The 26,352-nt window shown below is 39.7% G+C and overlaps 3 protein-coding genes across 7 annotated transcripts; all 3 read left to right on the plus strand.

The window, feature by feature from the left end:
• Positions 1-911: 911 nt before the first annotated feature.
• znf131 (zinc finger protein 131) lies at positions 912-7,817 on the plus strand. Of its 3 annotated transcripts, none has more exons than XM_019365720.2 (9): positions 912-1,069; positions 3,277-3,430; positions 3,520-3,621; positions 4,589-4,733; positions 4,837-4,945; positions 5,031-5,222; positions 5,337-5,715; positions 5,867-5,997; positions 6,840-7,817. In XM_019365720.2, the coding sequence occupies exons 2-9, from the start codon at positions 3,295-3,297 to the stop codon at positions 7,362-7,364; spliced, it is 1,719 nt and encodes a 572-aa protein (XP_019221265.1). In that variant the 5' UTR covers positions 912-1,069; positions 3,277-3,294; the 3' UTR covers positions 7,365-7,817. The 3 variants fall into 3 exon arrangements, with proteins under 3 accessions (XP_019221265.1, XP_005452196.1, XP_025752771.1); XM_005452139.4 differs by lacking the exon at positions 912-1,069 and adding an exon at positions 1,160-1,302; XM_025896986.1 differs by lacking the exon at positions 912-1,069 and adding an exon at positions 1,160-1,302 and having other exon boundaries at positions 5,031-5,195.
• A 669-nt stretch (positions 7,818-8,486) lies between these two features.
• nim1ka (NIM1 serine/threonine protein kinase a) lies at positions 8,487-19,218 on the plus strand. Of its 3 annotated transcripts, none has more exons than XM_025896987.1 (9): positions 8,487-8,920; positions 13,399-13,496; positions 13,741-14,015; positions 14,173-14,232; positions 14,911-15,225; positions 15,343-15,455; positions 16,643-16,764; positions 16,889-17,035; positions 17,604-19,218. In XM_025896987.1, exons 5-9 carry the CDS (start codon positions 14,912-14,914, stop codon positions 18,360-18,362), a joined length of 1,455 nt encoding a protein of 484 aa, XP_025752772.1. In that variant the 5' UTR covers positions 8,487-8,920; positions 13,399-13,496; positions 13,741-14,015; positions 14,173-14,232; position 14,911; the 3' UTR covers positions 18,363-19,218. The 3 variants fall into 3 exon arrangements, with proteins under 3 accessions (XP_025752772.1, XP_005452199.1, XP_003446195.1); XM_005452142.4 differs by having other exon boundaries at positions 8,488-8,920; positions 13,741-13,902; XM_003446147.5 differs by lacking the exon at positions 13,741-14,015 and having other exon boundaries at positions 8,488-8,920.
• A 480-nt stretch (positions 19,219-19,698) lies between these two features.
• Positions 19,699-25,427, plus strand: creb3l3l (cAMP responsive element binding protein 3-like 3 like). The gene is made up of 10 exons (XM_003446148.5): positions 19,699-19,850; positions 21,183-21,323; positions 21,559-21,952; positions 22,099-22,208; positions 22,351-22,443; positions 22,613-22,719; positions 23,150-23,218; positions 23,323-23,407; positions 23,491-23,584; positions 23,739-25,427. Exons 2-10 carry the CDS (start codon positions 21,183-21,185, stop codon positions 24,128-24,130), a joined length of 1,485 nt encoding a protein of 494 aa, XP_003446196.2. The 5' UTR covers positions 19,699-19,850; the 3' UTR covers positions 24,131-25,427.
• The last annotated feature ends 925 nt before the right edge of the window (positions 25,428-26,352 follow it).

Here is a 26,352-nt window from a genome sequence, read left to right on the forward strand (position 1 = left end):
GGTGTTCCCATCTTTAAGAAGGGGCACCATAGGGTTTGTTTCAACTATAGGGGGATCACACTCCTCCTCAGCCTCCCTGGGAAAGTCTATGCCAGGGTGCTGGAAAGAGAGTCCGTTCATTACTTGAACCTGAGATAGGACATCCCAGGGCATCATGGTTTAGTTTAACTTCCTTCTGAGTGATTATGTTAGTTATGCACAGCTGTGTCCTCACCTGTTACATCTCCCTTCAATATCTTGTGTGTATATACTGTCTCAGTATTCTTTTGTGTTTTGTTGTCTCCTGTGTTCTCCTATCCTGTAAATGTTTTGGACTTTTTGTCTTCCTGTGAGTTTCAGAATTAAAACTGGATTTGTGCCCACAAACTGCCAGTTACACTGCCAACATGTGACATGTGCTGTGAGACTACCAAGCTAAAAGTGTAGTAAGTTTTATTTTAGAGCAAAGTAAACCTGGTGCACCCTTCTCCTCAATTTAACAGAGCTTCCGGTTTCAGCTGGAATTTTTTAAGATAATCAACTCAACTCATGTTAATCATCAAGCGCACTAATCCCCCTTATGCAGTAGGATGAACTTAACTTTGATCTTCCAGGCCACTTCCTGGTGAAAGGTGCCATTTGGCCATTTTTCTGTTTTCATACTTTTATTGTCATTTGTCATACACCAAGAAAAAATAGGTACACGTTAATACATGCGTTTAATACAAAATGAAAGTAAACTATGAAAGTGAGACTTCAGTTGAATTAAGTTTTTTTCTCCCAAAATTAAGAATGTGGATATGTTGACTAAATTAAAATAAAGGAACTTCAGTGACAAGAGAATACAGTTTTTAAATTGTTGTTTGTTTGGTAGTCACTATTTCCCACAGCCAGGTAAATGTTTGTCTTTTTCTACTGTCACCAAGCAACGCTCCCCGGCGTCCTTGATTTCGCAAGGGTTTCTGGGAATCCGAGGCCTGAAGCTTGAACGACCGCCCTTTTTGGAGCAACGAGAGTAGGACATCGATACATGCGTCGAAGGAAATATTATCGCTGAATAACTTTCTAAAGCAGCATAACCAAACTTCAGGTATGTATGCCGATGGCTTGCAACGTGTATTTCGACCCTCTATGGTTACAATTAGAATATCTGTCAGGGAAAAGTGTATTTTAATGCGCGGTTTGATGACGTAATGTTGATTGTCAAACGCGAAATGGCGAGCGTGCTAAGAGGCCCGTTACCTGCAACACTGGGGAGCTGTACCATGTTTATTTTCGTCATGTTACAGTACCGAAAGGGTTGTGGCGATGTGTCTATTCCTGGTAAGCGGGGTTGTGGTGAGACGCGTCCGTCGAGTGTGTGAAATGGCTTATTTTGTGTCTCGGTTTGGGGGGAAGGGTTGTGTGTTGGCTAGTTAAGCTAACACGGAGCTGAGCTAACATGTGCCAGAAAAGGATTTGAAGTACACCAACCCTTTCAGTGGTATTATTTAATCTTCGGTAGTAATGAAATGTTTATGATTTGTCGTTCAGGTCTCCCTTCTTTTAAGGCACCGCCCTGCAATTCTAAACATGCCCCCTTTAATGGGAAAACTTTTGACGTTTAAATTATTTTGTACTACATTAAAGGACGTATCAAATTGTGTAAATCGCTGACTACAAATCAAAGAAACAAAAATGAGTGTAACTTGAGAAAGTGGGAAATATCGTGTAGTGCCAATGCTCTACAGCGTTACAAAGGGCAGCAACTTTCTTTCTGTCAACGAAGGTTTTAATAACACTGTTGTTTACTGAATTAATCAACTAATCATTTCCTGCTTTTAAATGCTCTGCTAGGCCATAACTATGCGTGCCTTCAGTTCCTGCTCGTCTCTTTGTGGGTGTATATCTCTTCGGAATTGTCAGTATCTAAAAAGCATGCACTGTTGAGCTGAGCCCGGAGAAGTTTCACTGTGGTTCCAGGAATGATGCCACCGGCATTTGGTTGAATATGAGCAGGGTATAGAGCCCTGTACACTTTAGAATTCATCCTGCTGCTCTGCATGATCAATAATCACCAGTGAGGATATGGTCTGTTGCAGCTTATGAGCTGTTTGCCTGTTTTTGACTTTGCCTGGCATAGTCTAAATAACGAATTGTTGTAAACCCACAGGTTTTTCCATTTATGAAGGCTCTTGATTGTAGACAATAGTGCACCTCAATCCTCAAGTACTGATTTTATTAGATGTTGGGGAAAAAAAATTTCACTAGAGCAGGAAATTGTAGTCCTCTACTTTCGTGGGTGCTTTTTTGGGTGTTTTTGTAGCTGAGCTGGCTCTTTTCAAGAATTTTCCAGATTGTTGGTGTGGCCAATTCTAAAATTTCTTGTACCTCTCTGATAGGTTTGTTTTGATTTTTCAGCCTAATCAGCACCTTCACTCGTATAAATGTTTTTGTGGACCCCATCTTGAGTGTTCCAGCGAAAAGCCACTAAGTTGACTCCAAATCTTTTGTCTGCGTAATTTGTTATGGAAGCACAAGGCAACATGCCATGGCCATGAAACTGCTTCTCAGTTGTGTGGTTACTTTTGAGCCCACGAAAATGGCAAACTATATTTTAAAAAACTTGTCTTAAAGACTAAATGACCTTCTAAACATTTATTGCACTTCAATCCATACTTTAATGTTTCATTTAAAATATAATTTGGTTGTGTGCAGAGGCAAAATTGAATCGTTGTCCAAATACTTCTGGACCTGACTGAATGGCTGTTTCGAGAGCAATGTAAACAGTTGAGTTGGAGCTCACCCTGCTGGACAAACTGTGTGTTGACACCATTTCTAAAATAAGCCAAACATCTTTATGTGCATTGTATTCAGCCAAAAAACCAAAACTTAAAAACACACTAAAAAAAAAAAAAAGAAGGAAAAGAAAACACAACACAATAAATTTTCATATTGACACATCAAATGAGATGATTGGCCAATATCAGTCAGTAACAATCTGAACAAACAAACAAACTGGTGAACTTACTGCTTTACTACAAAAGTCTTTTCCTTTTTTTTTGCTTTGGATTTAGTGCCAGCTGCATTGGTCCCAAAATATATTCTTTGTCTATGCTAGTGCATAAACAGTGAACAATCGTTTTTATATAATAGTAGCGAAACACAGGTGTTACTAATAACATTAAGAACCTTCAGTAAATGCCATTATGTAATTAATAATATTTAAATAATGCTGCGAAAAAGATATGTGTGGTAAAATTGTAACAAGGAGCAAGGTTGATCATGTTGTATATATATCTTCCTCTCTTCCTACAGAAGACAGATCAGGGAATAATGGCAGCGGAGGTGGAGGTGGAAGTGGAGGCCAGTGTGGGCAACGAGTACCCAGCACATTACAAAGTCATGATGGACAAACTTAACGAACAGCGACAGCTGGATCAGTTTACAGATATTACCTTGATTGTGGATGGTAAACAGGCATTTGGTGTAAGTAATCTTTATAAGTGTAAGGTTAAATTCTGAGGCAACACTAATTTCCATTTTTCATGTCTTTTCCAGGACACCAGTTCAGAGCCCATAAAGCAGTGCTGGCAGCATGCAGTCAGTTTTTCCACAAGTTTTTTCAGGATTTTACCCAAGAGCCACTGGTGGAGATAGAAGGTATGTAGTGTGTTAGTTATACTCACGAAACTCGATTGTGTCATAACAGGAAGAATATGTCCAGAGAGACTGTTCCACCTACAGATGAATTTCGCTCTCAATATTAATACAGTAGCTTAGAGCAAATGTGGTTTTACGAACCCGAATGATGATTTTAGCACAACTTTTACTAAAGCTTTTTTCCCACTCCTTCTTCCAAATAAGTACTCTTGATCATAGCTTGAGCCATAGTGGATATTGAGATTGGTGAGAAGATTGCTGTTTGAGAACTTAACAAATTGTATAATAGTGTTGAGCTTGATGTCAGATTTGTGTGGGTTTTTTTTTTTTATTGTTGTTGTTGTTGTTGTTTTTTTTTTTTATTCATGATTTAGATGCCTTCTGAGAGGACTTATTACAGTTTATGGTTTAGCTCTCTGGTGGCCAAACTATAGTGGTAACACGTGGAAACATTATTTAAGAATTGCTTTGCATATTGGCTGTAATATATCCTGAATATAGGTTATACTGGTTGGTGTTTGACGGCTGATTTATCAGTCTGTCTTATTGCTTGCTTTAACTCTGCTTGCTTGCTTTACAGTTTTCAGTTAGTTTTTGTTTGTTTGTTTGTTTGTTTTTTTAATAGTTTTACCATCACACTCCCACCTCTTGGTAGTAAAACTATGTAGAATATTTTTCTAAGTGATAGGAACAAATTAAAGTACGTCACTGACTATGAAAAATGCAGACATTCAAAAATTAAATTGGTGTCAGAAAGAGATTTGGCATTATATTTAATGTAAGTTTTCCAAGTTTGTTGTATTTTTTTAATTGCAATTTATTATTAGTATATCAGAACGGCTTGCAATATTAGTTTCTGAGCTACAGACTTGGTGTCTTCCAAGCTGGGACTTTGCTGATAGACAGATATTTTCCTACACACGATCAGCTTTTACTCACCACTGCTTTTACTGTCATATTTTAACAGGTGTGAGCAACACTGCCTTTCGTCAGCTGATGGAGTTCACATACACGGCCACACTAGCTGTAGCTGGTGAAGAAGAGGCATATGATGTCTGGAAAGCAGCTGAGTACTTACAGATGCAGGAAGCCATCAAAGCGCTCAACAATAAGTGAGAACTCATCGCTTTTGGTGCTTTAGAATTTACCAGATTTCACTTTAAAAAAAAAATAGAATAAATAAACATTTGACCTCTTAATGATCCTCTCTTGTAGAATGAATGAAAGCTCTTCATTGACAGCAAGGAGCAAAGGAAAAAAGAGGAAAATTGCTGAGACATCGAATGTGATTACAGAAACCCTACCCTCAGTGGAAGGGGAGCAGGTCAGCATGCTTGCAGTGCACTTTTAGAGCCAGCTTGATGTCCTATATTTAGTTGTTAAGACTGAATATTTTCCCTGTTCTGCAGGTGCAGATTGAAGTTATAGGTGAAGGGCCCATTGAGGTGGAGGAGTCAGGTCTGGAGGAGGTGGTTGACGCAGCAAAGAATGCTCAAGCGGCATCAGATGATTCTGCTTTGGCTCTTCTTGCTGACATAACTAGCAAATACCAGCAAGGGCAACCAACAATACAGGTGATCAAGAAAGGAGGAATAGAAGAGGTATAAAAGCTGAATTGCACATTTTTCTGGTTTCTACTGTTTAATAAACTGATACGCATGAAATAATTAACTCAAAGGTTTTGGGGTTTTTTTTCTTTCTGTGTTTTTGCTTAGCATGAGGTTGTGTATCATGAGGAAACTGTGACTGCCTCCAAGGTGCTGGAGAATGTCGAGATTGTCGAGGTCCAGATTTCTCAAGCAGACAACATGTTCCGTTGCAACAAGTGTGACCGCAGCTTCAAGCTGTACTACCATCTTAAACAGCACTTGAAAACACACCTGGGCTCGCTGGAGAAGCCCCACATGTGTAACCACTGTGGTAAAGCTTACACACGAGAGGGTGCCTTGAAGCAGCACATCAGCACATTTCACTTTGATGCCGAGGAACTGTCTCGAAACCAGAAACCCCAAAAGAAAGTGCATGTTTGTGAATATTGCAAGAAGCACTTTGACCACTTCGGACACTTTAAGGAGCACTTGCGAAAGCACACAGGTGAAAAATTCACACTGTTTGAACTCACTTTGTTTATAATGAAAAGTACAAAGGCCTGGCAGCTAAACATAAGTTATCATAGTTGTCCAATAGATCTGTTTTTTGTGTTTCTGACATTGAGACATGTCTGTCTTTTTGTGCCCATTTTTAGGCGAAAAACCTTATGAGTGTCCAGATTGTCATGAGCGATTTGCACGGAATAGCACACTGAAGTGCCATATGGCAGCCTGTCAGAATGGGGCGGGAGCCAAGAAGGGACGGAAGAAACTATATGAATGCCAGGTACAGTTTGTCCTCAATCAGGGCCATCAAGTTCTCACTGAAGGGATTCGGAAAGTTGTTCAATGAGGCAGCACTGAGACTCGTGTCAGTTTTCAAAATAAAAGTCCCGGTACATACTAAATGTTCCACTTTTGGGGTGAAAAAAGGATGACCCAACTGTTTTGGGTCATCACAGACATGCACCCTTTATATCTGCACTGTCAAAGGAATCATTGGAGCTCCTTTGTATCTGTTTATAAGCTACACGAGTTTGTGCATTAGCATGTTGAACATGGTGGGCATGACAAGACATCGTATTTTGTCAAATAATGTCTTCCAAGTCTGAACTATCAAAATACATGTACATGAGAACAAACAGGAATGTGGGACAGGAAAAGCTTTTATGGATATTTGGAAAATACGGCTGAGGTGAAGAGGGGTAGTTATTTTTTTTATAAATTTGAGAATTTATCAGTTATTTGTTAGTATAAATCTGGAGTCAGTCATTCAGAACTTGTTCCCACATCAAAGGGAACCAGTAAAGTTGCTTTGGAGTCTGACTAGGATACCTCCTGGGTGCGGTGTTCTAGGCATGCCCTAGCAGGAAGATCCCTCAGGACAGATGCAGGACATGCTGGAGAAATTTGTTTTTTAGCTGGTCTGGGAATTGCTCGGGGTTTGCCCATATCACCCGGAGAAGGTGGCAGGAGAGAGGTAGGTGTGGGCTTCTCTGTTTAGGCTGCTGTCCTTGCAGCCCGGGCCCTGGATTGCAAGTTGTTGTATTGTAATTTGTTGTATCACTTTACTCCCTATATTACTGTGCTATGATCATGACCTCTTCTTTTGCGCTCCACCTTCTTCAGGTCTGCAGTAGTGTGTTCAACAGCTGGGACCAGTTCAAAGACCACCTTGTGAGCCACACTGGAGTCAAGCCCAACCACTGCACCATATGTGACATGTGGTTCACCCAGCCGAAAGAACTGAAGGCACACCTCAAAGAGGTCCATTCCATCGAGGATAAGTTAAACGACGAACTGGTCATTACTGACTCTGCTGCAACCGCTGCTCTCACCATAGCAGCACAGAACATAGAGGGAGCCGAAACTGTCCTGTTGGAAGACGGCATTCAGGTTGAACACGTCACAGTGGAGCCTGTAGATGTGATGGAGATGGAAGAGACTGCCACGGTTGTAATGGAGGATGGAGGAGTGGCGGAGATGTGTGAGGAGGACATGGAAAGATTAAAACAGGCTGGAGTGCAGATCCAGGTTGTACACGTGACCACAACTGAAGTTGACGGGCAGCAGGTGGTGAACTCTCAGGTGGAAGTACAGATGGAGGGAGAGATGGTGAATGTTGAGGAAGCAGAACATGCAGCGGTTGTATGAGAATGTGAAAAGGAGTCTTTAATGAACTGCTGGACACTCTTAGTCCCTAACAGCTTTATTCTCCTGCAATGGACATTTTATTTTTGGTACACATCTCTGCATGTGAGAAGCCGCATGTCACCTCAGTACGTCCTGATGTCTGTTACGTTGAATGTCAGTTCCCACCGCCTTCACTGCTATGGACAGAGTTATCATTGTCTTGCTGTAGGTGCTGTTTGCCATCGTATGCCATATTCTCGATGTCGGCAGTCCTTCATCAATTCATTTTTATGTGTTTTTCTTCAAATGTTTTGTTTGTTGAACTTGGGTCACTTTCTATGATAAATTGACACAGATGTTGCTACAGCTCATATGTTGCAGATTCCTCTTGTTAATAATGATGTTTATTTTATTAACTTTTGGTGGTTTGTAGGGGGGAAATCAGCTATGAAATAAAACTGGTTTCAAGAGTGGGCTAGTTCTGCATCTTTATACTTAGATCTTGAAGATTAAAAAATTAACATTGTTTAAAAAAACAAAAAACAAAATTAGGAATGCATTTCAATTAGTGCAATTTCAAAGAGGTCAGTAATCCACACTAGGTCTATGGTGCATACATGCATATTGCCTTATATACACCCATTAGCAGGTAAACACAGCTGCTCCTTTATCCAATCAGATTTGTCCACCAAGACAAACCCAATAAGTAAATAAAAAGCATTTAAATTAAAAAATAAATAAATAATGCAGTTGCATATCTGCTGGATGTGATTGTGCTAGAAAGTTTAGCCTTTTATTTTTTATTTTTTTTATCATGGATACATACCTGTACCATATATATTGTTTTTTGTTTTGTGTTTTTTTACTTGTACATTTTGCACAGGTTATCCATAGAGCACAATAAAGATGTTGGTAAGTATTTGTTTTAAGCAAAAAAAAGTTACTGTAGTTTCATTGTAGTTTTTGGCATTCTGAAGTGAAGGCTCCAAAATGTCAAATGATTAGTTTATTTTAATTAAGCATTCGTTTTGAAATGAACGACAGCTAGTGTGTCCCGAAGGCAAAATATATATAATGTGTGTGTGTGTGGGTATCAGTGGACATGACAAACGTTTTCATTGTCTCCTGCACAAACTAAAGAATTTTCTATTTTTGTTTATATTTAAATCTACATGTTTAAATTTCTGTTTGCCTGTTCATTAATCTGGACAGCCCACGCAGGTCTCCTGACCCTGCCTTGAACCCCTGCTGCGTTAATAGCCTGTCCAGCGAGCACGGGGCGTGACGCGCAGGTTAGGTTACCTGTTGTGTCTCGCCGCATGCCCGGGACAGCTCCTGAGGTACTGAGCTGAAGTGGTCCTAATTCTCGCCTCTTATTGGTTACGAGATAGACGGCAGACTCCTAGAGACGCCGTTGATTCGTTGGTTCACCCGCTCGTTCAGCGGATTTCCTTCACAACAGAGAGAAAGCTGCAGCAGAGCCGGTGAGCTCAATGTCACCGGGTACCGGAGAGGATGGATTTGGGAGGAAGGTCGGTATACATTGTCGCCACGGGCCCATGAAGATGCTCACCCAAGTAAGACTTGATAGCATATCCGTTCCTTTTTTTTGCGCTAGTCTTATGATCAGAAGCCTCGGGTCAATGAGAACTGGCCTGCTGCTTGTAGATATCGCTATCATTGAACGTAAATACTCAGCTGTTTAAGATGTTTCCTCGATAAATGGGTGTTGTTTGAAAACATTGCCACCAAAAATGCATTTTCTAAGATCTACATCGAAACCTCAGTTCATATACCCGCTGGCGACCCAGCAGGGCTTTATCTCGTTGTCTCTGAGGGTGGTTGGCTAGAGCCCCTACAGTGGACCCAGATTTTACTGCACTGGACTTTAATATCTTTTCGCTTTAATTATCTCGTGTTCTACTTTTCTTTTCTTTAATTCTGTCATGTATGCATATGCATTTAAAATTAAAGTCACCAACCCCGCTTGTAGCTGCACACGCACATTTATGCATATAACCTACAAAATGCAACACTTGGAGATCCAACTAAACTCTGTTCAACTTCTCATACCGCTTTTGACCGGGCTCGATTACATCAGGCTAGGAATGAAAGAAGTCTGGCTCTAACACCTGTTGGTTTTTACCAGTGTGTTATGACGAATGCCAGTCATTTTCCCCAAATTCACATTTTACCTCATCATCTTCCTCTGTGGTAAAGGCTTGGGAGCAGTGCTTTGCTTCCTTATAGCCTGCTCTACTGGTTTTCCTGCATTAATAATTTAAAATCTTCCCCGCTGTTATAAGGAAATGATATGAAATGACACCACAAGGAAAATAAATAAGTAATACTTTTTGGTTTGCCCCAAGGAGCAAATACCTGCAAGATGTGAAAAGTTAAGCAAGAAATCTGTACTGCATTATGCAGTGTTTTTCACACTTAAACCTGAAGCTGATCATTTTTCTGTCTTATAAAGGCAAAAGGGGAAAAAATAGCCTTCTTGAGTTAATTTTATCTCCACTTGAAGCAAAGAAAAATTGTTCTTAAATTATATTCCTTTTCATGCTCATTCAGTCAGTGAACATGAAACATTGTGCTTCATGTGTCTTTCTTTGATGCATGCCTCTTTGATGTGCTGACAGTGAATAACATGCAAACTCAGACAGCTCTTTAAAGCCGGAAATCATAAATGACCGAATAGAATTTAGATTTGAAGCACCAGATGCAGGATTTATGTTGTTTGCAGCATTGTCCTGTTATTGTGCTCCCCTCTAATGCTGTCATGGTGACTTTGGTTAAGGCCTCAGAGATATAGCCCTCTGTTGCTCACCAAGATGTACTTGAATCTGCACAGTACTGTGTGCTCTGTATTGCCAAGCTTAGGGAGTAGTAGTTCAGGTGAGTCATGCTGCATAACAAGAAAAAAGAAAAACAAAATTTTTAGCATTTAATCATAAGAGCAGAAAAGTATATGCAGAAACCAATTAAGCAGCGTCTTTGCAAAGCAACTTTGTCCAAGTTATTTCCTTGTAATAAGTTGCTGTGCATCCTTTGAAGCCTCTGCCACTGTGCTTTGGACTGTGTGTATAAATGTGTGTCCGGGGAAAGGGATTTAGAGGTCACTCTGGGGTTTTTTTTTCTTTCTTTCTTTTTTTTAAATTGTGAAATATTTGCCCCATAGATTCCAGAGAGGCCTGCTTCTCTGTTCCTAGGGCCCATGGTCCTCATTGTTGAAGCTCTTTCACTGTTGAGCTTTTCACTCTTGTCAGCTGTGCGCCTCTGTTAACACACTGGGGAGCTTTGTGTGGGGTGAGCTCGCTGTCTGCACATGTGTATGCTTTCACGTGCATGTGCCTGTCCGAGGAAAGAGTGTGTTAATGTGTGTGTGTGTGTGTGCACTGAATGAGAGAAAATGAGATACAAGCGCGGCTGAACTGAGTGAATGGAAAGCAAAGTGAGGGTTTTTTCAGAGAGGAGGAACTCTTGTACATACAGCAGCTCTGTACCCTTCTTAAGTAAAGACACAAACAGGCATTTTTGCAATAGGAACCATAACAGATGGAAAGAGCAAGTAAATCTTGATCCACAGCTGCTGTGGATGGGCTCTTGTGTTTTCCGTTGTTGGAGCGTCTGAAGAGGCTGCTGATGCTAGCAGAGTGATCAGCAGCCGGCAGACCCTATTTCTTCCCTTTAGGGATCTTGAGACAAGTGACTGGCTGTCTGGTGAGTAAAGAAGGACTCACACTTGGCAGAGCTGATTGTGTTTGCTTATGAACGGCCAGCTGTTTGCAGTCTCATACACTTGCATACATTTCTGGTATTTGTTTTTTTACATTTGGTGCTTCAAACAATTGAGGATTGCATTCAGTAATAAGTCGTGGCATTAACTGTATCAGGAATGCAACTAATTTAGAATTTCAAATATTTAGCATTACTTCCTCAAACAACTCAATAAGGAAAATACTCATAACACCTTAGGTCTGTTAGTTTTTCTCATTATCAGTAACTTTCTTTGTTACATGGCCAAAATATCATTTTTTCATTGCAATATTTAATTTTTCAACAACTTTTTGCAGTAACAGTATCTCAGTGCAGTCTGAGTGGAATCTCAGTGCATTCACCACTGTGAACGGTTTATGAATTTTTGCATGCAGTTTGTTCACGGATCCGCTGTTGTGCACGTGTTGGTGTGTTTATGTCTTTCAGTCTGCTCATATACGCAATTAGCAAGGGTACTCGCAGGCTCAGTGCAACTGTAAATATGACACTGTGTACTCTCTTCCTTGAGGAGATCCAGTTAATGCCTAATCCTCAACCCTACACAAACACGTTTGGTCAGTGTTCATCACTAAGCAACCTGCTAGATGTGTTATACAGTGGAAGCCGAGGACAAAGCAATCTCAGTAAATACCCATTTATGGACCTTTTCTGAAGATACTCTAAACTCAGTTGCTATCAGTAGAGCCAGTGTAGTTTACCAGTTGTTTTACTCAATATGGACAATGTTTTCCTTACTGTTAGAGCACGTTTGAGACTATTATAGTATTTGTAATGTTAAGGAATGGAAACACATGTCTGTATTTGCATATATTCAGACAGATTAATCAATCCTGTTCATTCAGGAATATGCTTAAAGAAAATGTCTGGAAAAAAACTGGTAATAATGGTGATTGAGGTACCAAAACTTTCCATGCTCTCCTTTATTTTTAACCAGTTTATCTCATGCATGGCTGTCCTTTAGTGTTTTTATTCACTCACATAAAAGGCATGTATTCGGCACATGTTGCTTTGTGCTATAAAGCGGGGGACTCTCCTCCCTTAGCAAGTCCTTTTAGGCTTCCTGAGATCAATGCGCAGATATTCATGGTTCCATGGCAGGAAGGTTTTTGAAAGCTGGAAGACTCTAGGCCTCACAAAAGAGAACCACTTTGATTCTCTGGCGAGCCTTCAACACAGATTCATTCATTTTAATATATGGCCAGTTGATGGAGAGCGTTTGAAAGCTCCATGTTACACTAACCGTTTCTGTTCTTGCTTTACGTACGACTTATTACTACTTGTTATTTGTTATGCCAGCACAAATGTTTTCTTTGGGCACAATTTAATTAGTTTATAGTTTATTAGTTTGTTCAGATGCACCAAGCCCATCGGGCCCTAGTGCTGATTTACATCTTTAACAATGGACTACAAAGATTTTGTTTAAAAGAAACAAAATCAGTGAAACAGTTGTAAATTGGGGATTTACCTGGATAATGTGTGTGACCCAAGTTTGTTTAAGACTGAATCCAAGTATTATGCCCATGGTTGCTGTAACAAAAGAACATGAACACCCAATTCATTCATGTTTTCATTCATCAGTTATTGTTGGTTAATTGATTGTTATATTATTGTTATTTATTGTTAATAGCCAATGTGTTAAAAGAAGGGAGATTTAAAGTTTGGATAATTTATACATCGTGTACGGTACACAGTCGTATTTTTTGATGTAATTCCATTAAGGAGTCAGGCTGCTAAATTATGCACCTGTGCTGGTTAAGTATCAAGATTGCATTCTTTCACTCTGAAAAGAATTTTGTTCAGCGTTCCAGTTTGCTTCGAAATGATACATGGTTAAATATAACATGGTATCTAAGACAAAACCATTATTTGGACTCAGTTTGGTGAAATCAAGGTTGATTTACAGCGCAGTTCTGAAACTACTTCAGATTTGCTGCAATAAATATTCACTAAATTCTTTCATTAAGTTGTCTTATTTGCCAGATTAATCACTGTAGAACAGACATTTTATTTAACTTGCACCTTGCCAATCGGATTCGCCTTTTATTTTCCATCTCACGGGACATTGTTAGACGTGTGTTCCCAGAGCAGTACACAGTTATCACCTAATTACACTCTTTTGCACTCGCACACCTCATATCAAACACAAACAGCAGGAGGTGTGACATACTGCAATGAAATGATCAAGGTTGGTCATGCAGGTATTTCAGGTTGTGAGTGTCTTCTTCGGCGCAGAGAGTAATGAGGATCTCAGATTTGTTTATTCTGGCTCTCCTAGCAACCCCAGCCTGCAGCACATTTGGAGCATGAGTCAAGCAGCAGATGAAGTAGGAGCTTCTGCGCACATTAACAAGCTCTCAAGAAGATACTGCACAGGTACATTTGTGTTAGCCTTTTTAAACAAACTTAAGATGGAATCTGGAATAAATGTGTTTTTCTGGAGACGCTTGATCCATATAGAGACTAGAATACTGTATGGATGTTCTTAGGTAGGTAAACCAATATCAACCAAAAAAAAAGGCACCTGGAAAGTAAAAGAGGCTTTCATGAGCTTTGATATAGACAGAAAATATAACATAGAAGACGTTTACTTTTATGTCTCTCTTTTCCTTCATTTCAGGTAACCACTCCATGGCTGCACCCTGACACTATCATCTGTTCATCCCCTCTGCCCAAGCCTCCCCCCTCTTATCCAGCTCCTCCTCACCCTGTGGCCTATTTATACCCTGGAGACTCAAAGCAGTCTATTAAAGCCCACGGACCTGTTCAGAAAAAGACACCAGTGAGCTTAAATTCACCGTTTATCTTGTCTCTGTGCTCGTCACCTTTTCCTGAACATCCATAAGTGAGGGAAAACTAAAACATCAGCAAATGCTTTAACCTTCAGATTACAAGGTGCAAGGACAGTTTAAGCTGCAGCAGATTTTTGGAAATTCTGGATGAAGCATGAGCTTGGACCCACTGAGTTTCTCTCATTTAGCTGAAATACTGAAAAGCAGTTTTCCATGCTATACCATGCTTTTTGACTCACTTGTCTATGTGACTTTGGTAGATTTCGACAAGAACACTAAAGGAATTACCTTCTAAATGGAAAAGGATCACACATTCAAAGGTAAGTCAAGGCTTCTGTCATATGCAAATTTGCTTTATCAGTTTTCATATCAAATCCATCGAAGTACAGCAAAACCAGGATAAGAAAGTAAGTAAAACTTTATTTATATAGCACCTTTCAAGATAAAAATCACAAAGTGCTTCACAGAAGCTAAAACCTAAAAATAAAAATCAACCAAAAGCAAGTTTAAAAAGATGAGTTTTTAGCTGTTTTTTAAAAGCGAGGATAGTGGGCTGTATGCTTAAATTCAAAATTGATACGTTCTTGCATATGTTTTGCGTTCTCATTTCACGTCAGGCAGATTATGTCTGCACAAATATTATTGCTGTTGTGTACATACTGTAAAAGTGTGGACCAAAACAGTCTCACAGCAAAGTTCACATTTATTGTTAATCTGCTAATGAAAATAGAGCACATATTGAAGTGGGCATCACATTTGTGATATTTTACATGTATTTTTAGTTTTAGGAATAGAGACACAAACATTATAGTTATCATAATAGTTTTAATCTGCATTTAAAAATTACTTTGAAGGAGATTCTGTTAAGAAAAACGGGGTATTTAAAATGCATTGAGAAATAATTTTTTAAAAAACGACTTTTTTACATATTGTGTATCCAGTCTTGCATCAAGTCCTGGTATGAACTAAGGCCAGACCACCTTGTATGTCACCTGCAGGATGACTGCAGTCTACCCCTCTGAGAGTAGCCCAGAAGGGGCTGAAGCTGGGGCTCAGACAGCAGGCTCTAAGGGGTCAGGAGCAGGTGGAACCACCGGGACCAGCTCAGTAACTGGGGTCAAGAGCTTGGATTCTCATGGAGACTCGGTCCGAGGTTCCATTGGAAGCACAGTCGCTTCTACTAGTAGCAGCCAAAGGAACGCCCGCTGGAGCCGGCAGGACAGCTCTGACATAAACACGGATGATGAGGGAGCCACCGTCCGCCGCCTCACTCCCCTGGAAAGGCTGAACCTGGATATGTGCCAGGATGAAAGGTATGGTGATTGTAAGTTACTTGTTATATTTTTCATTGGTTTTTTTTGTTGTTGTTTTTTTACTTGCTAAATTGTGAAAATTGGTGTTAAATGCTTTATTATCTAAACTGGTGGCAGGTTGGTCCGTGAGCTAACAGTGGGCAGAAGAATCGGCTTCTACAAAATTCACGGAGAGCTCGGGTGTGGAAATTTCTCCCATGTTAAGCTGGGAATTCATGCTCTTACCAAAGGTAAACGCCACTGTGAAACGAATGACTTGTAGCAATATTTACAGACATCTGCACAGCGTCACATAAAAACATCGCCTAAACACATTGGAATAAAAAAAACGAGAGGCATAAGCTTCCTTTTATAACGGTGGCTTCTTATTAGACTTAAGTGATAAGTTGGCTGATAACCTGTTTCCTTCAATGGGCTGCAACACTACCAAGTGTGTGCTTATAGCAATTTACTAACACGGCGATTTGTGCCTGGCCAGGGGGCTGATTCAGCCACAAAGAGACAGACTGTCTGCTGCCCTTGAACAGATGGATTGATTAGAGATCTCCAGTTTCCTTAGCGACGGCTAAAATTGCTGCACGCCTCATCAAAGGCTACAACGACAGAGGAAAATTAGTGTAGCTTTGTTTGTCTGTGTGTGTGTGCGTGTGTGCATGCATGTGTTTTGTTTTGTTTTTTTACCATTTAAGGTTTGTGCGTTTTTACTCTGTGGCTGGCTCTGGTTCTGTGTGTGTGTGTGTGTGTGTGTGTGTGTGTGCGTGTGCGCAATGTTTAGGTCAGTGGTGTCATTTAGTCAAAACACAAAATGAGCTGCAGTGCATTTTAAATGCTCCTATTGAAAGCTATGTCACAGCTGAAAGAGAGTCTAATACCAGCCTTAATAATGCATACTGTAGCACAATTAGATATCTCAACACCATTTTGCCACATAAGAACTTTTCTGTATTCAGTTACCTGAGGTCTACTTTATGCATCTCTATGAATCATTTAACGGGACACAGCCAAGATATCAGTTTTTCAAATTCAGAGTGAATTTGATCATTGTAAAACTGCATTTAGTTAATGTAGCACTCTACACCATCCTTGGTGTGAGCCTACATATCTACTGAGACTTGGAGTAATTTATGACTGTCTAAGAAAATAAATTAAATTAACCCCTGGAAGAATATAATCATGAAAATTTAGTTCAGGGTCAGCAAACCTTTCATCTCAGTTATCCAGACCAGAGTGTTGTTTGAACTGCTAAGTGGAACCAGGCCTACATTGTCTATCATCAGTCTACAAAAGATTTATGTAACAACTAATTTAAAATTTATTAGAAAAGTGATTAAAAATTCTGCCTCTTTTTTTCCCCCTGTGTCGAGATGTATTATGTGTACAGCAATCAGTGACCAAATGTCTCCTTTTGCATCACTAGACAAAGTGGCCATAAAGATCTTAGATAAGACCAAGTTGGATCAGAAGACCCAGCGGCTGCTGTCCAGGGAGATCTCTAGCATGGAAAAACTGCACCATCCCAACATCATACGCCTCTATGAGGTATTTTGGACTTTCAAGTGTCTTTCTAATCCCATTGTGCTTTTTTGATCATTAAATCTATTTGATATCAAGTACTTTTCTGCTAATGTATTCTAACATATGTACTTACACTATATGTGTTTAGGTGGTGGAGACTTTGTCACGTTTGCACCTAGTGATGGAGTATGCAGGAGGAGGGGAGCTCTACACCAAGATTACTACAGAAGGAAAGCTTTCTGACACTGACAGCAAGTTTGTCTTTGCTCAGATTCTTTCTGCTGTTAAACATATGGTCAGTGCATTTACGTTTATATTAAAATAGTCTGATAAAGTAAAATACAGAGAAAATCTTGATAGTCATATAACTTTGACATTCACAAGGAGGATGACATCTGCCTGTTCTCTGCTGCTACAGTGACCTGAATCAGTGTGTTCATCTAATCCTCAAACCTATTAAATCTCATATGACAATTTCTGTCATTGCTGAATGTTTGCACAATAGCTGTACAATGATTCATTACTTGTAACCAGCACTTTCACTCTTTTCATGTACACCACATGTAGATTTTAGTCATTCATTCTCTCTCCATCTGAGGGTTGTCAAAGAATAAAAATAGGTGAAAAAAATATTGCATTGTAATATTTCACTAGAACATTTAATACGTGGAAGAGCAGTTCACATGCTGACGGTGGCAAAAGTACAGACTTTCTTTACTTAAGTAGAAGTACAGATAACAATGAACACTCAGTCCTTCCTATACAGTTAGAATTATGATTCTCAATTAATACGATCAGGGATTTTAACCAGTGAATGAATGTATGATATTTGCATTATTAATTTTCTTCTTGTTCTCCCACAGCATGAAAATAACATCATCCACCGTGACCTGAAGGCAGAAAATGTCTTCTACACCAACGGCTCTTGCGTGAAGGTGGGGGACTTTGGATTCAGCACACTGAGCCGCCGCGATGAGACACTCAACACATTCTGTGGCTCTCCGCCGTACGCTGCGCCTGAACTCTTTAGGGATGAGCATTATGTAGGCATCTATGTAGACATCTGGGCCCTGGGGGTGATGTTGTTTTTTATGGTGACAGGCACAATGCCATTCAGGGCGGACACTGTGGCCAAACTAAAGCGGTGCATCATGGATGGGGCCTACGTCATTCCCTCTTGGGTGCCAGATGCATGCCAGAGGCTAATCAGGGGAATCCTCCAACCCATACCAACTGACCGCTGTACAGTGGAGCAGATGATGGGCTGCGAGTGGTTGCTCCCTGTGGACCTCCCGCATGCCATGGAACCCTTTAAACTGGACCCATCCTACCTGGCAGAGAGTGATCCATCAGATCTCACGGAGGAAGAGATGGAGATAAAGTCTTCGCTGGAGGCACTGGGAATCACCTCGGAACACATCCTGAACAACCAGGGCAAAGACTGCAGGAGCTCCATCACTGGTGTCTATCGGATTCTGCTACACCGTTTTCACAAGAGACGGGTTGTCGAAAGCATTCCTGTGGTCAAACAGGCAGTCAGACCCACAGCAACAAGTAAAAAGGAACGACTAAAAGTGTACCGCAGTTTACGGCAGACATCAAAACTCTGTGCAATTCTGTGACAAAATTCTTTGCTCCGGAAATTTGATTAAGTTATGGACTTGGATGCATGGATTTTATTACAAATAAAAAATTAAAACAAGAATATTTTCAGTCCAGTAGTATAAATTGAAATTATGGTGTATAACCCCACTCAAGTCCTGAAATTGGTCTTTTCTTATGTCTCTGTAGCTATGTTGCTGCTGTCATTGTCTGTTTTTTCTTGCAGGGACAGGAAATCTCAAGAAATTTGAAATGTTCTGAAATCTCATTTATCCAAGTCAACATAGCAATGATTAGATGGCATGCAGAACTTATTATTTGGGTCATGCAGGCCATATATTTCTAATTCACACTTGGCCTACGCTTAGTTGTGTTGTAACAACAAGCCCTATGAGAATCAGTGTAGCTTATTTTTATGAAGAGACATAAATCCACCATATTTTGTTGAAAAAGTGGCGAAACATGCAGTATCTACACGAAATGTGTTTATGTCTTAAATGTTTAATTGCACTTCTCCTTGATGCCTTAGTTTTTTTTCATCTGTTTATGAAATCAGACAGCCTGGTTTCATTGTACTCCTTAATGCTTGTGATGAGATAGTAAGTAGAGATTTTACATCTTATATAATACGTCTCTATGAGATGTCCCTGCTCTTAGACTGGCTGACCTCGGTATTTTCCCTGTGGCCTGAAAAAATCCACTAGATGACATTAAGCTATGACGACCAACTAACAGTTAGTAGTTCACATGGCAAAATAAAATTTCAGTTTGGAGTGAAACAATTCTGGTAAGAGTTTGAATCTTTTTGTCTTTTTATGATTCCATGTCCATGCAAATGTGCTGAATGAAATAAATTTAAAACTAAAAATGCTGCTACGTCTTTTTGATGTTATAATTATTTCATGCTTATGGCTGCTTTTGTGTGTGCATGTGTGTGTGTGTGTATGTTTTATAGCTGTAAATCCAAACAGACAAAATACACAGTGAATTCATATCATTATAAAATAAGTTGTATTGTTGGTTAATTAATTTTTATTTAATTTAGGAATATATCTTTTTACTCTTTTATCTTTTTACTTTTTTACGCCTATTTATTATTTATTATTATTTTTAATACATTTGGCGAAATTAATTTTCATTGTATTTGTATTTATTTTTAACACTGATTTTTACATATACCAGATTTATTTATTTACAGATTATTTATTTATTTTTCTATATGATAATTCCTGGTATATTTATAACATGATCCGTACATTTGCTTAAAGAAAGCAGTGCAATTATCTCGTACCGGAGATACATTAACTCTATTTCCCAGAAACACCAAAGAAGACCACGTACTCATTTCCGCCTTTACGTGATGACGCAATTTTTGCCTCGTTGGAAGGTGGTTTCAGTAGGAAGCGGTCTGACAGTGTACAGCGGCAGCTGAAAAAAACCTGAGTAGCGTAACCAAAAGACACTCGGACGCACTCCTCGAATGGTATTTCGTCTTTTGCCATCAAACGGTAAGGAAATTAATGCAAATCTTACCAGCTGTTGATGTTTCCCAGTGTTTTTAATGATACAAGGGACCACGCCCTCAGCAGAAAAAGACTATAGCAGGTTTATAAGGCTAATATTAATAGCTAATTCCTCGATGTTGGCCTAAGAAGACGTTTCCTGCCTTTTGACGATGGGATTACACTTTTGAGCTTCTTAAATTCATAAGCGACAAAAATCACCTACGCAAACTTCTAGCTTAACTAAGTCATTTCGTTTATGTATAAAATAGCTAATATAAATATCAAAAAATCATGATTATTATTAGTATTGTTTATATTATTGAATACCGGCACCTTGCATTTGGTGCACAGCCATTTCCAGAACGTCGGCAAACAGTGCAGCATTTAAACAGTCGTTTCATGATATAGGCTAAACTAAAAATTATGCATCTTATTTATTTTGACACTTGATATTGCATTCAGACCCCGTGACAAAGGCATGGGGGGCGGGGCTTACTATAGGATGAGGTCATGATAAAACCGTGGCGCTGATGCAATAAGAGGCTAGTATACGTGCTATCAACCCCTTGTCAGGAAACCACATCTGTTTTCATATACTTGCACAGCTGAGATGCACTCAAAACAGCTATGCACCTGCAGCCTCCGCGTGGAGGCCAAGACAAAGTACAGAGCAGCATCCAGTGGATGTTTACTGGACCGTCACGGTGCAATGTACCAACCCTTTGTTCGGATGCGTCAGGCGCACTTTGACCTGTTATAAAAATCTTAGTATTTTGTTGGGTATCAGCACTTCTACACAGCAATCACAGGAAAGGGAAGTAATGATATGAACTTTAAGCAAGCTAAGTCACGTGGCTACAAAACGTCACGTGGCTGCAAAACCCCAACAACAGACAGATTCGTGGGTCATTTAAAAACGGTTTGGTCCATTAGAAAACATAATAATTCAATTGTAGAATGAATTAAACCTCAATTTAAAATCATTTTAGGATCATAAATAAAATTCCAGTAGACTTATAAAATTCTGTAGGATTTTATCCTATTAAAGCCAGCCATCTATACTCCTTCTTCTGCTTAACCAGTTCAGTGGTGAGGTCGGGGTACACCCTTAACAGGCCGCCAATCTGTCACAGGGCTAACACATAACCATTCACACCTGTGGCCTTTTTAGAACCAGTTAACCTAACCCAAACTCCAAACAAGGTGACCGCACAACTGAACTGTAATACACTCTGTGAACTTTGTCATAAAATTGCTGTTCTCAACATTTTAGACAGTGTTACTATTACCAGATATTAAATATGCTATCCTCTGTATTTTGTTGTTTATCTGCAGATGTCAATAGCAGAAGATCTTCCGGACATGGATGGAGCAGACCTGTTTGGACTGCTGTTCCATGATGGAGAGAATGGATCCACTGAGCCCTTCTTTTCTGATGGGAATGGGCTCATTGAGTCATGGCTGTCTGAACAAGATGTAAGAGGAAGTTAATGTTATTGAAATTGGTTAGATGGCTGTTTAATGCATTATCTGAAGTAACTAGGTGCCAAAATGAGTCATGCTTTGGAAGCAGTAATATAAACATCTTTGAGTCTTAATACCAGATGTACTACATGGTAATAAAGCTTCTTAAAGCCTAACAGTCTTATATGTATGTGTGTGTGTGTTTGTGTGTGTGTGCTGTAGAATTTAACACACCTTTGTCTCCCAGATGCTGCCAGATATGGACACTGAGGATTTTCTATCCAGCTTGTTAGATGGAGAGGACAACACGGAGACGATCTCTCCCTCCCATTCTCCACTGGGCAGCGACAGTGGCATTTCAGACGACAACAGCTCCGGGGCTGGAATTACCAACCATGTTGGATGCCCCAGTCCTCATAGCAGTGATAGCGATGTTGTGCCCAGTCCCAGCTATTCCCAGCCCAGCCCGGTGCACTCAGACCTTGCCGTGACATATTCTGAGGCACAAACAGAAAGCTTTGAGGCCTTAACAGTCCAAGCAGATCACAGCTACTCTCTGCTGCAGAGCGGAGGGAGGGATATGGACATGCTGCAGAGTGTGAGGGCAGAGAAGCCAGATACAGATGTCTTCATTGATCTGGGTATTTATCATTTATTGAAGAACTACTGAAACTTTAACATTTTATTTTATCTTAGAATTTCAAATCTCTTAAAAGAAACATGAGATGTGGTCTGTGTGGAATTTGTGGGGGATGGAAGATTTAAATGAATAGTCTTCCTGTCACAGATGACCTTGTGACTGAGGCGATGGAGGAGGATGTCAGCAGTGAGCTGCCTTGCACTTTGGCCATAGAGGACTCGATACAAGATACAACAGAGTCCATCAAAGAAGACCAGGTCAGTTTCTTTTGCTATTCTTATGCCAGACCAGAAGACCAAAGAGACTGTATTTGATGTTTTCAGTGATGTTTGACACATGTTGTTAATGAGATAAGAACACACACAAGATTTCTAAGAAAGACTTCTTTCCCTTCTTTAGTTCCAGTTTAAAGAGATTGTGCTCACTGAGGAGGAGAAGCGGCTTTTGGCAAAAGAAGGAGTAACCATTCCCCAACACATGCCCCTCACTAAGGTAATTTTCACTTCAGGTGTTTTTGATATCTCTTTAGTTACATACTTACTTTGTTGGGTGGATATTAAATTGGTCTTTCTGTGGCACAGCTGCTCAAAGCTGTTTTATACACATCGTCATCTGTCTTGTGAACGTGGTGATTGAAAACCTGCTCTGCTCTGTGTAACAGGCAGAGGAGAGGACTTTGAAGAGGATCAGAAGGAAGATCCGCAACAAGCAGTCTGCTCAGGAGAGCCGCAAGAAGAAGAAGGTGTATGTTGATGGACTGGAAAACAGGTGAGATACAGATGATAAACCGGAATCGTCTTCATCAAAATCTTTAATATAATCTTTAATATGTATTATTATTATTATATAGTCACTGACTCCAAGGATGTGGCTACATTGTTTTGTAATCAGTTTTAGAATATTTTAATTATCTAAATATTATGACTGACTATTTCATTTTAAGCTCTCTTGTTTTAAACTTGAAGATTTTTATCAATATATTGATTCATTTATGGCAGGACAGCATGGTATTATTGATAACGGTAGACAAGGAATTGTTTTTGTTGTTGTTGTTCTAGGCCAGATAAAATCATGGTCAATAAATTCTCTAATTGACTAAAATCAAATTAGCAGAGAAGAAATGATTTTTAATATAGAGCAAACACTTGTGTGTCTGGTTCTTGATAAATACTAAATGATGAATTGATTTCTGTCAAAGGGTGGCCATCTGCACTGCACACAACCTGGAACTACAGAAGAAAGTCCAAATGCTTCAGAAACAGAACATGTAAGAAGCCATTTCTTTGCTCTGGGTTTTTACATAGTCAGGTCAAGCTTCTGAATCAGTTACATTGAACACGTCCTCTTGTTTTTGTTTTTTTAAATAAACAGGTCGTTGATTGAACAGCTGAGAAAACTTCAGGCTATAGTGAAGATGTCAACCATGAAGGCCAGCACAACCAGCACTTGTGTTATGGTAAATTGGCTTTTTTTTCCCCCTCAGTGTCAAGGTCTTTGTCACTCTTTGCTATTTTTCTCACTTTTTCATTGGGCTTTCAGGTTTTCCTGCTCTCCTTCTGTCTGATCATCTTCCCATCAGTCAATCCGTTTGGTGGAAACACCCAAACAAAGGAGCTCTACACGCCCTCCTCAAGTGAGTTATATAAAAATATCAAGTCTGTCTTTTATTATATTTCAGCTATCCTTGCTGTACCTTAAGATATGCATGCTTTATTTAATAAGATAGCTGATTTCACAAATGAATTTGCCTAACCTTTGTAAACTATCTTTCCAATCATGACTAACAGTCGTCTCCAGGAGCCTGCGATCACTGCCAGCTGAAAGCACAGATGCCGTATCCTCCTCTGAGACCAAAGAAGGTTTGTTAGTTCACCAAGTAGAGGTGGATAATGTTAAAGCCATCTTTGCGGGCGGTCAGAAGAATCACACTCCTGACTACGAGAGGGTGGAACAACCTGATTCAGAAACGGGCGTCAACAGCAACTCTTCGGCAGACTTCCCGAGTCCTGCTCAGGCAGCAGAGATGAAGCAGGGGCCAGCCGGGGCATTACAGGAAGGATCCATCAATGCTGTAGTGGCGTCTGCTGTCGCATATAATGCGAAAGCTTCCAAGGATGCCTGGATAGACCGGAATCCTCCGTCTGTCATATTACAGCAGCACCGCTCTGATGAGATGTAGTAAGGACATGTTGTTCAGTATATCCAGCAGAGGGAGCTGTATTCCTAAATATTTGGGTGCCAGAGGGAACATTAATATTAAAAAAAGGGAGAAGGGAATAATGCAGTTATTCTTCCAGATATAAGATCCATCTTTTCGTCCATGCTTTTTCCTTCTGAAAGCCTTCTACTAGTTACTTTATTTGCACTTTGTTCTTGTTTTCCTTCTCCAGTCAAAAGAAACTGGGGAGATATTTTAATATTTCAAAAGGACATTGCAGAGATTAAATAAATGCCTGCATTACTAGAGGGCACATGCTACTGAGTTAGCGCTGAGAGCTGTCAAATTACCGTACAACATGTCGAGCTTTGCCAAAATTTGTGTGTTTATTCTCCGGCACAGGAATAATTAAAGTGAATGGGCAGTAAATTACTTAAAGACAGATATGAATTGATGGCCCGACTGTCACTAAATCTTGAGTGAATTTGTCTGAAAATGTCAAGCAGATCTCAATGCTAACATATGCTGCTTATCAGTGACTTCCCAAAAATCATACTTATCATAGCCATAGTAAATTATTATGAAAAATAGTCTAGTAGTTTGTGCTGCAAACTAGTCAGCAATGTTTATGAAGTAGTAGAAGATAGAGTGCTTGATTCTCATGAAGCTTGATCACCGTGGTTGTTTGACCACAGTAATGCTTAAGCCATTGCAGGACATTTGGCCATTTTAAAGACTTGTAAAGTTTGTCATTATATCCCTTGTAACAAGGGTATCCATGCTCCTTTTAATTTGTGAATGCTTTGTTTTTATGTTGTACAGTAAAGCAACACAAAATGTGATAAAAGAACCTGAATCCTGGACTTAACCATTGTTGGCTAACCAACTCTGTCCCTGCGATCTTCTCTTTTATAACTTCGCTGCACAATTCTTACCTTCGTAAACTTGTCTGGAATACCTTAGCACACGATGAGCAGAATAAGGGGTTTGACTTATTTGCTCAGCAAACTTGCAGTAAATATTGCTCCAAAATGTTATGACCTGTTTTATCAGTGATGCATTTTTTATTTTTGTGTATTTTTTCTTTGTTACTGTTGGTATTGTAAATGGTATCGAGGCTACTTTTTGTTATACTTGACAGGCAATGAGATTTTAAATGTTAATCATTTTGAAGAAAAGCACTGGCATTTGGTGTAGTCCAAGAATGACATGTAAATATAAAAAAAAAAGTGATTGTAGCTCTTTATGTACATTTGAACACTTTATGTATAAGACATGTCTGAACAACTATAATAAACTTTTTATATGTCAGAGTAAATCATCATCCATGTCATTGATGCAGAGATGCAGATGTGAAAAAGAAAGTATACTTTCTGAAGTCCAAGGATTTATGTCTCGGGACATCAAAAGTGCAGAAAGTGTATGAGAAGGTAACCATGGGAAATAAGAGGGTAGGTAGCAGCCAAGTGCTGCTAATTGCATGCAGTTGATTGACTGATCACGAGCAAGTGTGCGCACGTAAGGTCATCCAGGTGTGTTTTAACACAATATCAAAGAAGAAAACCAAAAGCAATGATCTTAGAGGAGCAACTTCTGCTGCCAATCATTCTGCAGTGGGAAAGACTATTCATAAGTCGAAAACATTCAAGACCGTTGCCAATCAGTCCCAGCAAATTCACCCAAGCTTTGGATTATGCAAAGCTCAGAAACTGCAGGGAGAAAGCCTCTTCTCTAAGAAACAACATGGCAGGACAGCCAGGGGTAATGATTTGGATACAACCACAGAACCAGCCACCTTTAAGTCACCGAGTTGGCTGTGAACTCTTTTGTATACTGAAGTACTCTAGAGACAAATCTGAGGCCACCTGACTGACAGCTATAGCTTGGATGAAACTGGGTCGTGCAAAAGACCAATGATCCCAAGCACAACAGCAAATCTACAAAAGAATGGCTGAAAAAGAAAAAAGGATAAAAGTGTTGCAGTCCAGATCCAACTACAATGACATGGTGGGAACCTAAAGCGCAAAAAATGCCTGCAAATCTCAACAAACTGAAGCAATGTTTGTGAAGACGATTGGGCTTAAATTCCACCACATTGATGTCAGAGGCTGATAAAGTACAGAAAACAGTTACGTAAAGTCATTGCAACTAAAAATACTGAATCATATGGTGTATGTAGATTTTGCACACACACACACACACACACACACACACACACACACAGTTAAACAGCGTAATAAGTC

This window comes from Oreochromis niloticus, linkage group LG12, assembly GCF_001858045.2.
Source record: "Oreochromis niloticus isolate F11D_XX linkage group LG12, O_niloticus_UMD_NMBU, whole genome shotgun sequence".
NCBI classification, from domain to species: Eukaryota; Metazoa; Chordata; class Actinopteri; order Cichliformes; family Cichlidae; genus Oreochromis; species Oreochromis niloticus.

Bases quoted from the DNA above. Each gene is read 5' to 3' on its own strand.
- znf131 (XM_005452139.4), top strand. The intron at 3,431-3,519 runs GTAAACAGGCAT...TGTCTTTTCCAG, and splicing joins TATTACCTTGATTGTGGATG to GACACCAGTTCAGAGCCCAT. The intron at 3,622-4,588 runs GTATGTAGTGTG...ATATTTTAACAG, and splicing joins GCCACTGGTGGAGATAGAAG to GTGTGAGCAACACTGCCTTT.
- nim1ka (XM_025896987.1), top strand. From the start codon at position 14,912: ATGACTGCAGTCTACCCCTCTGAGAGTAGCCCAGAAGGGGCTGAAGCT. The intron at 15,226-15,342 runs GTATGGTGATTG...AACTGGTGGCAG, and splicing joins GATATGTGCCAGGATGAAAG to GTTGGTCCGTGAGCTAACAG. The intron at 16,765-16,888 runs GTATTTTGGACT...ATATGTGTTTAG, and splicing joins ACATCATACGCCTCTATGAG to GTGGTGGAGACTTTGTCACG.
- creb3l3l (XM_003446148.5), top strand. From the start codon at position 21,183: ATGTCAATAGCAGAAGATCTTCCGGACATGGATGGAGCAGACCTGTTT. The intron at 21,324-21,558 runs GTAAGAGGAAGT...TTTGTCTCCCAG, and splicing joins CATGGCTGTCTGAACAAGAT to ATGCTGCCAGATATGGACAC. The intron at 23,219-23,322 runs GTAAGAAGCCAT...TTAAATAAACAG, and splicing joins ATGCTTCAGAAACAGAACAT to GTCGTTGATTGAACAGCTGA.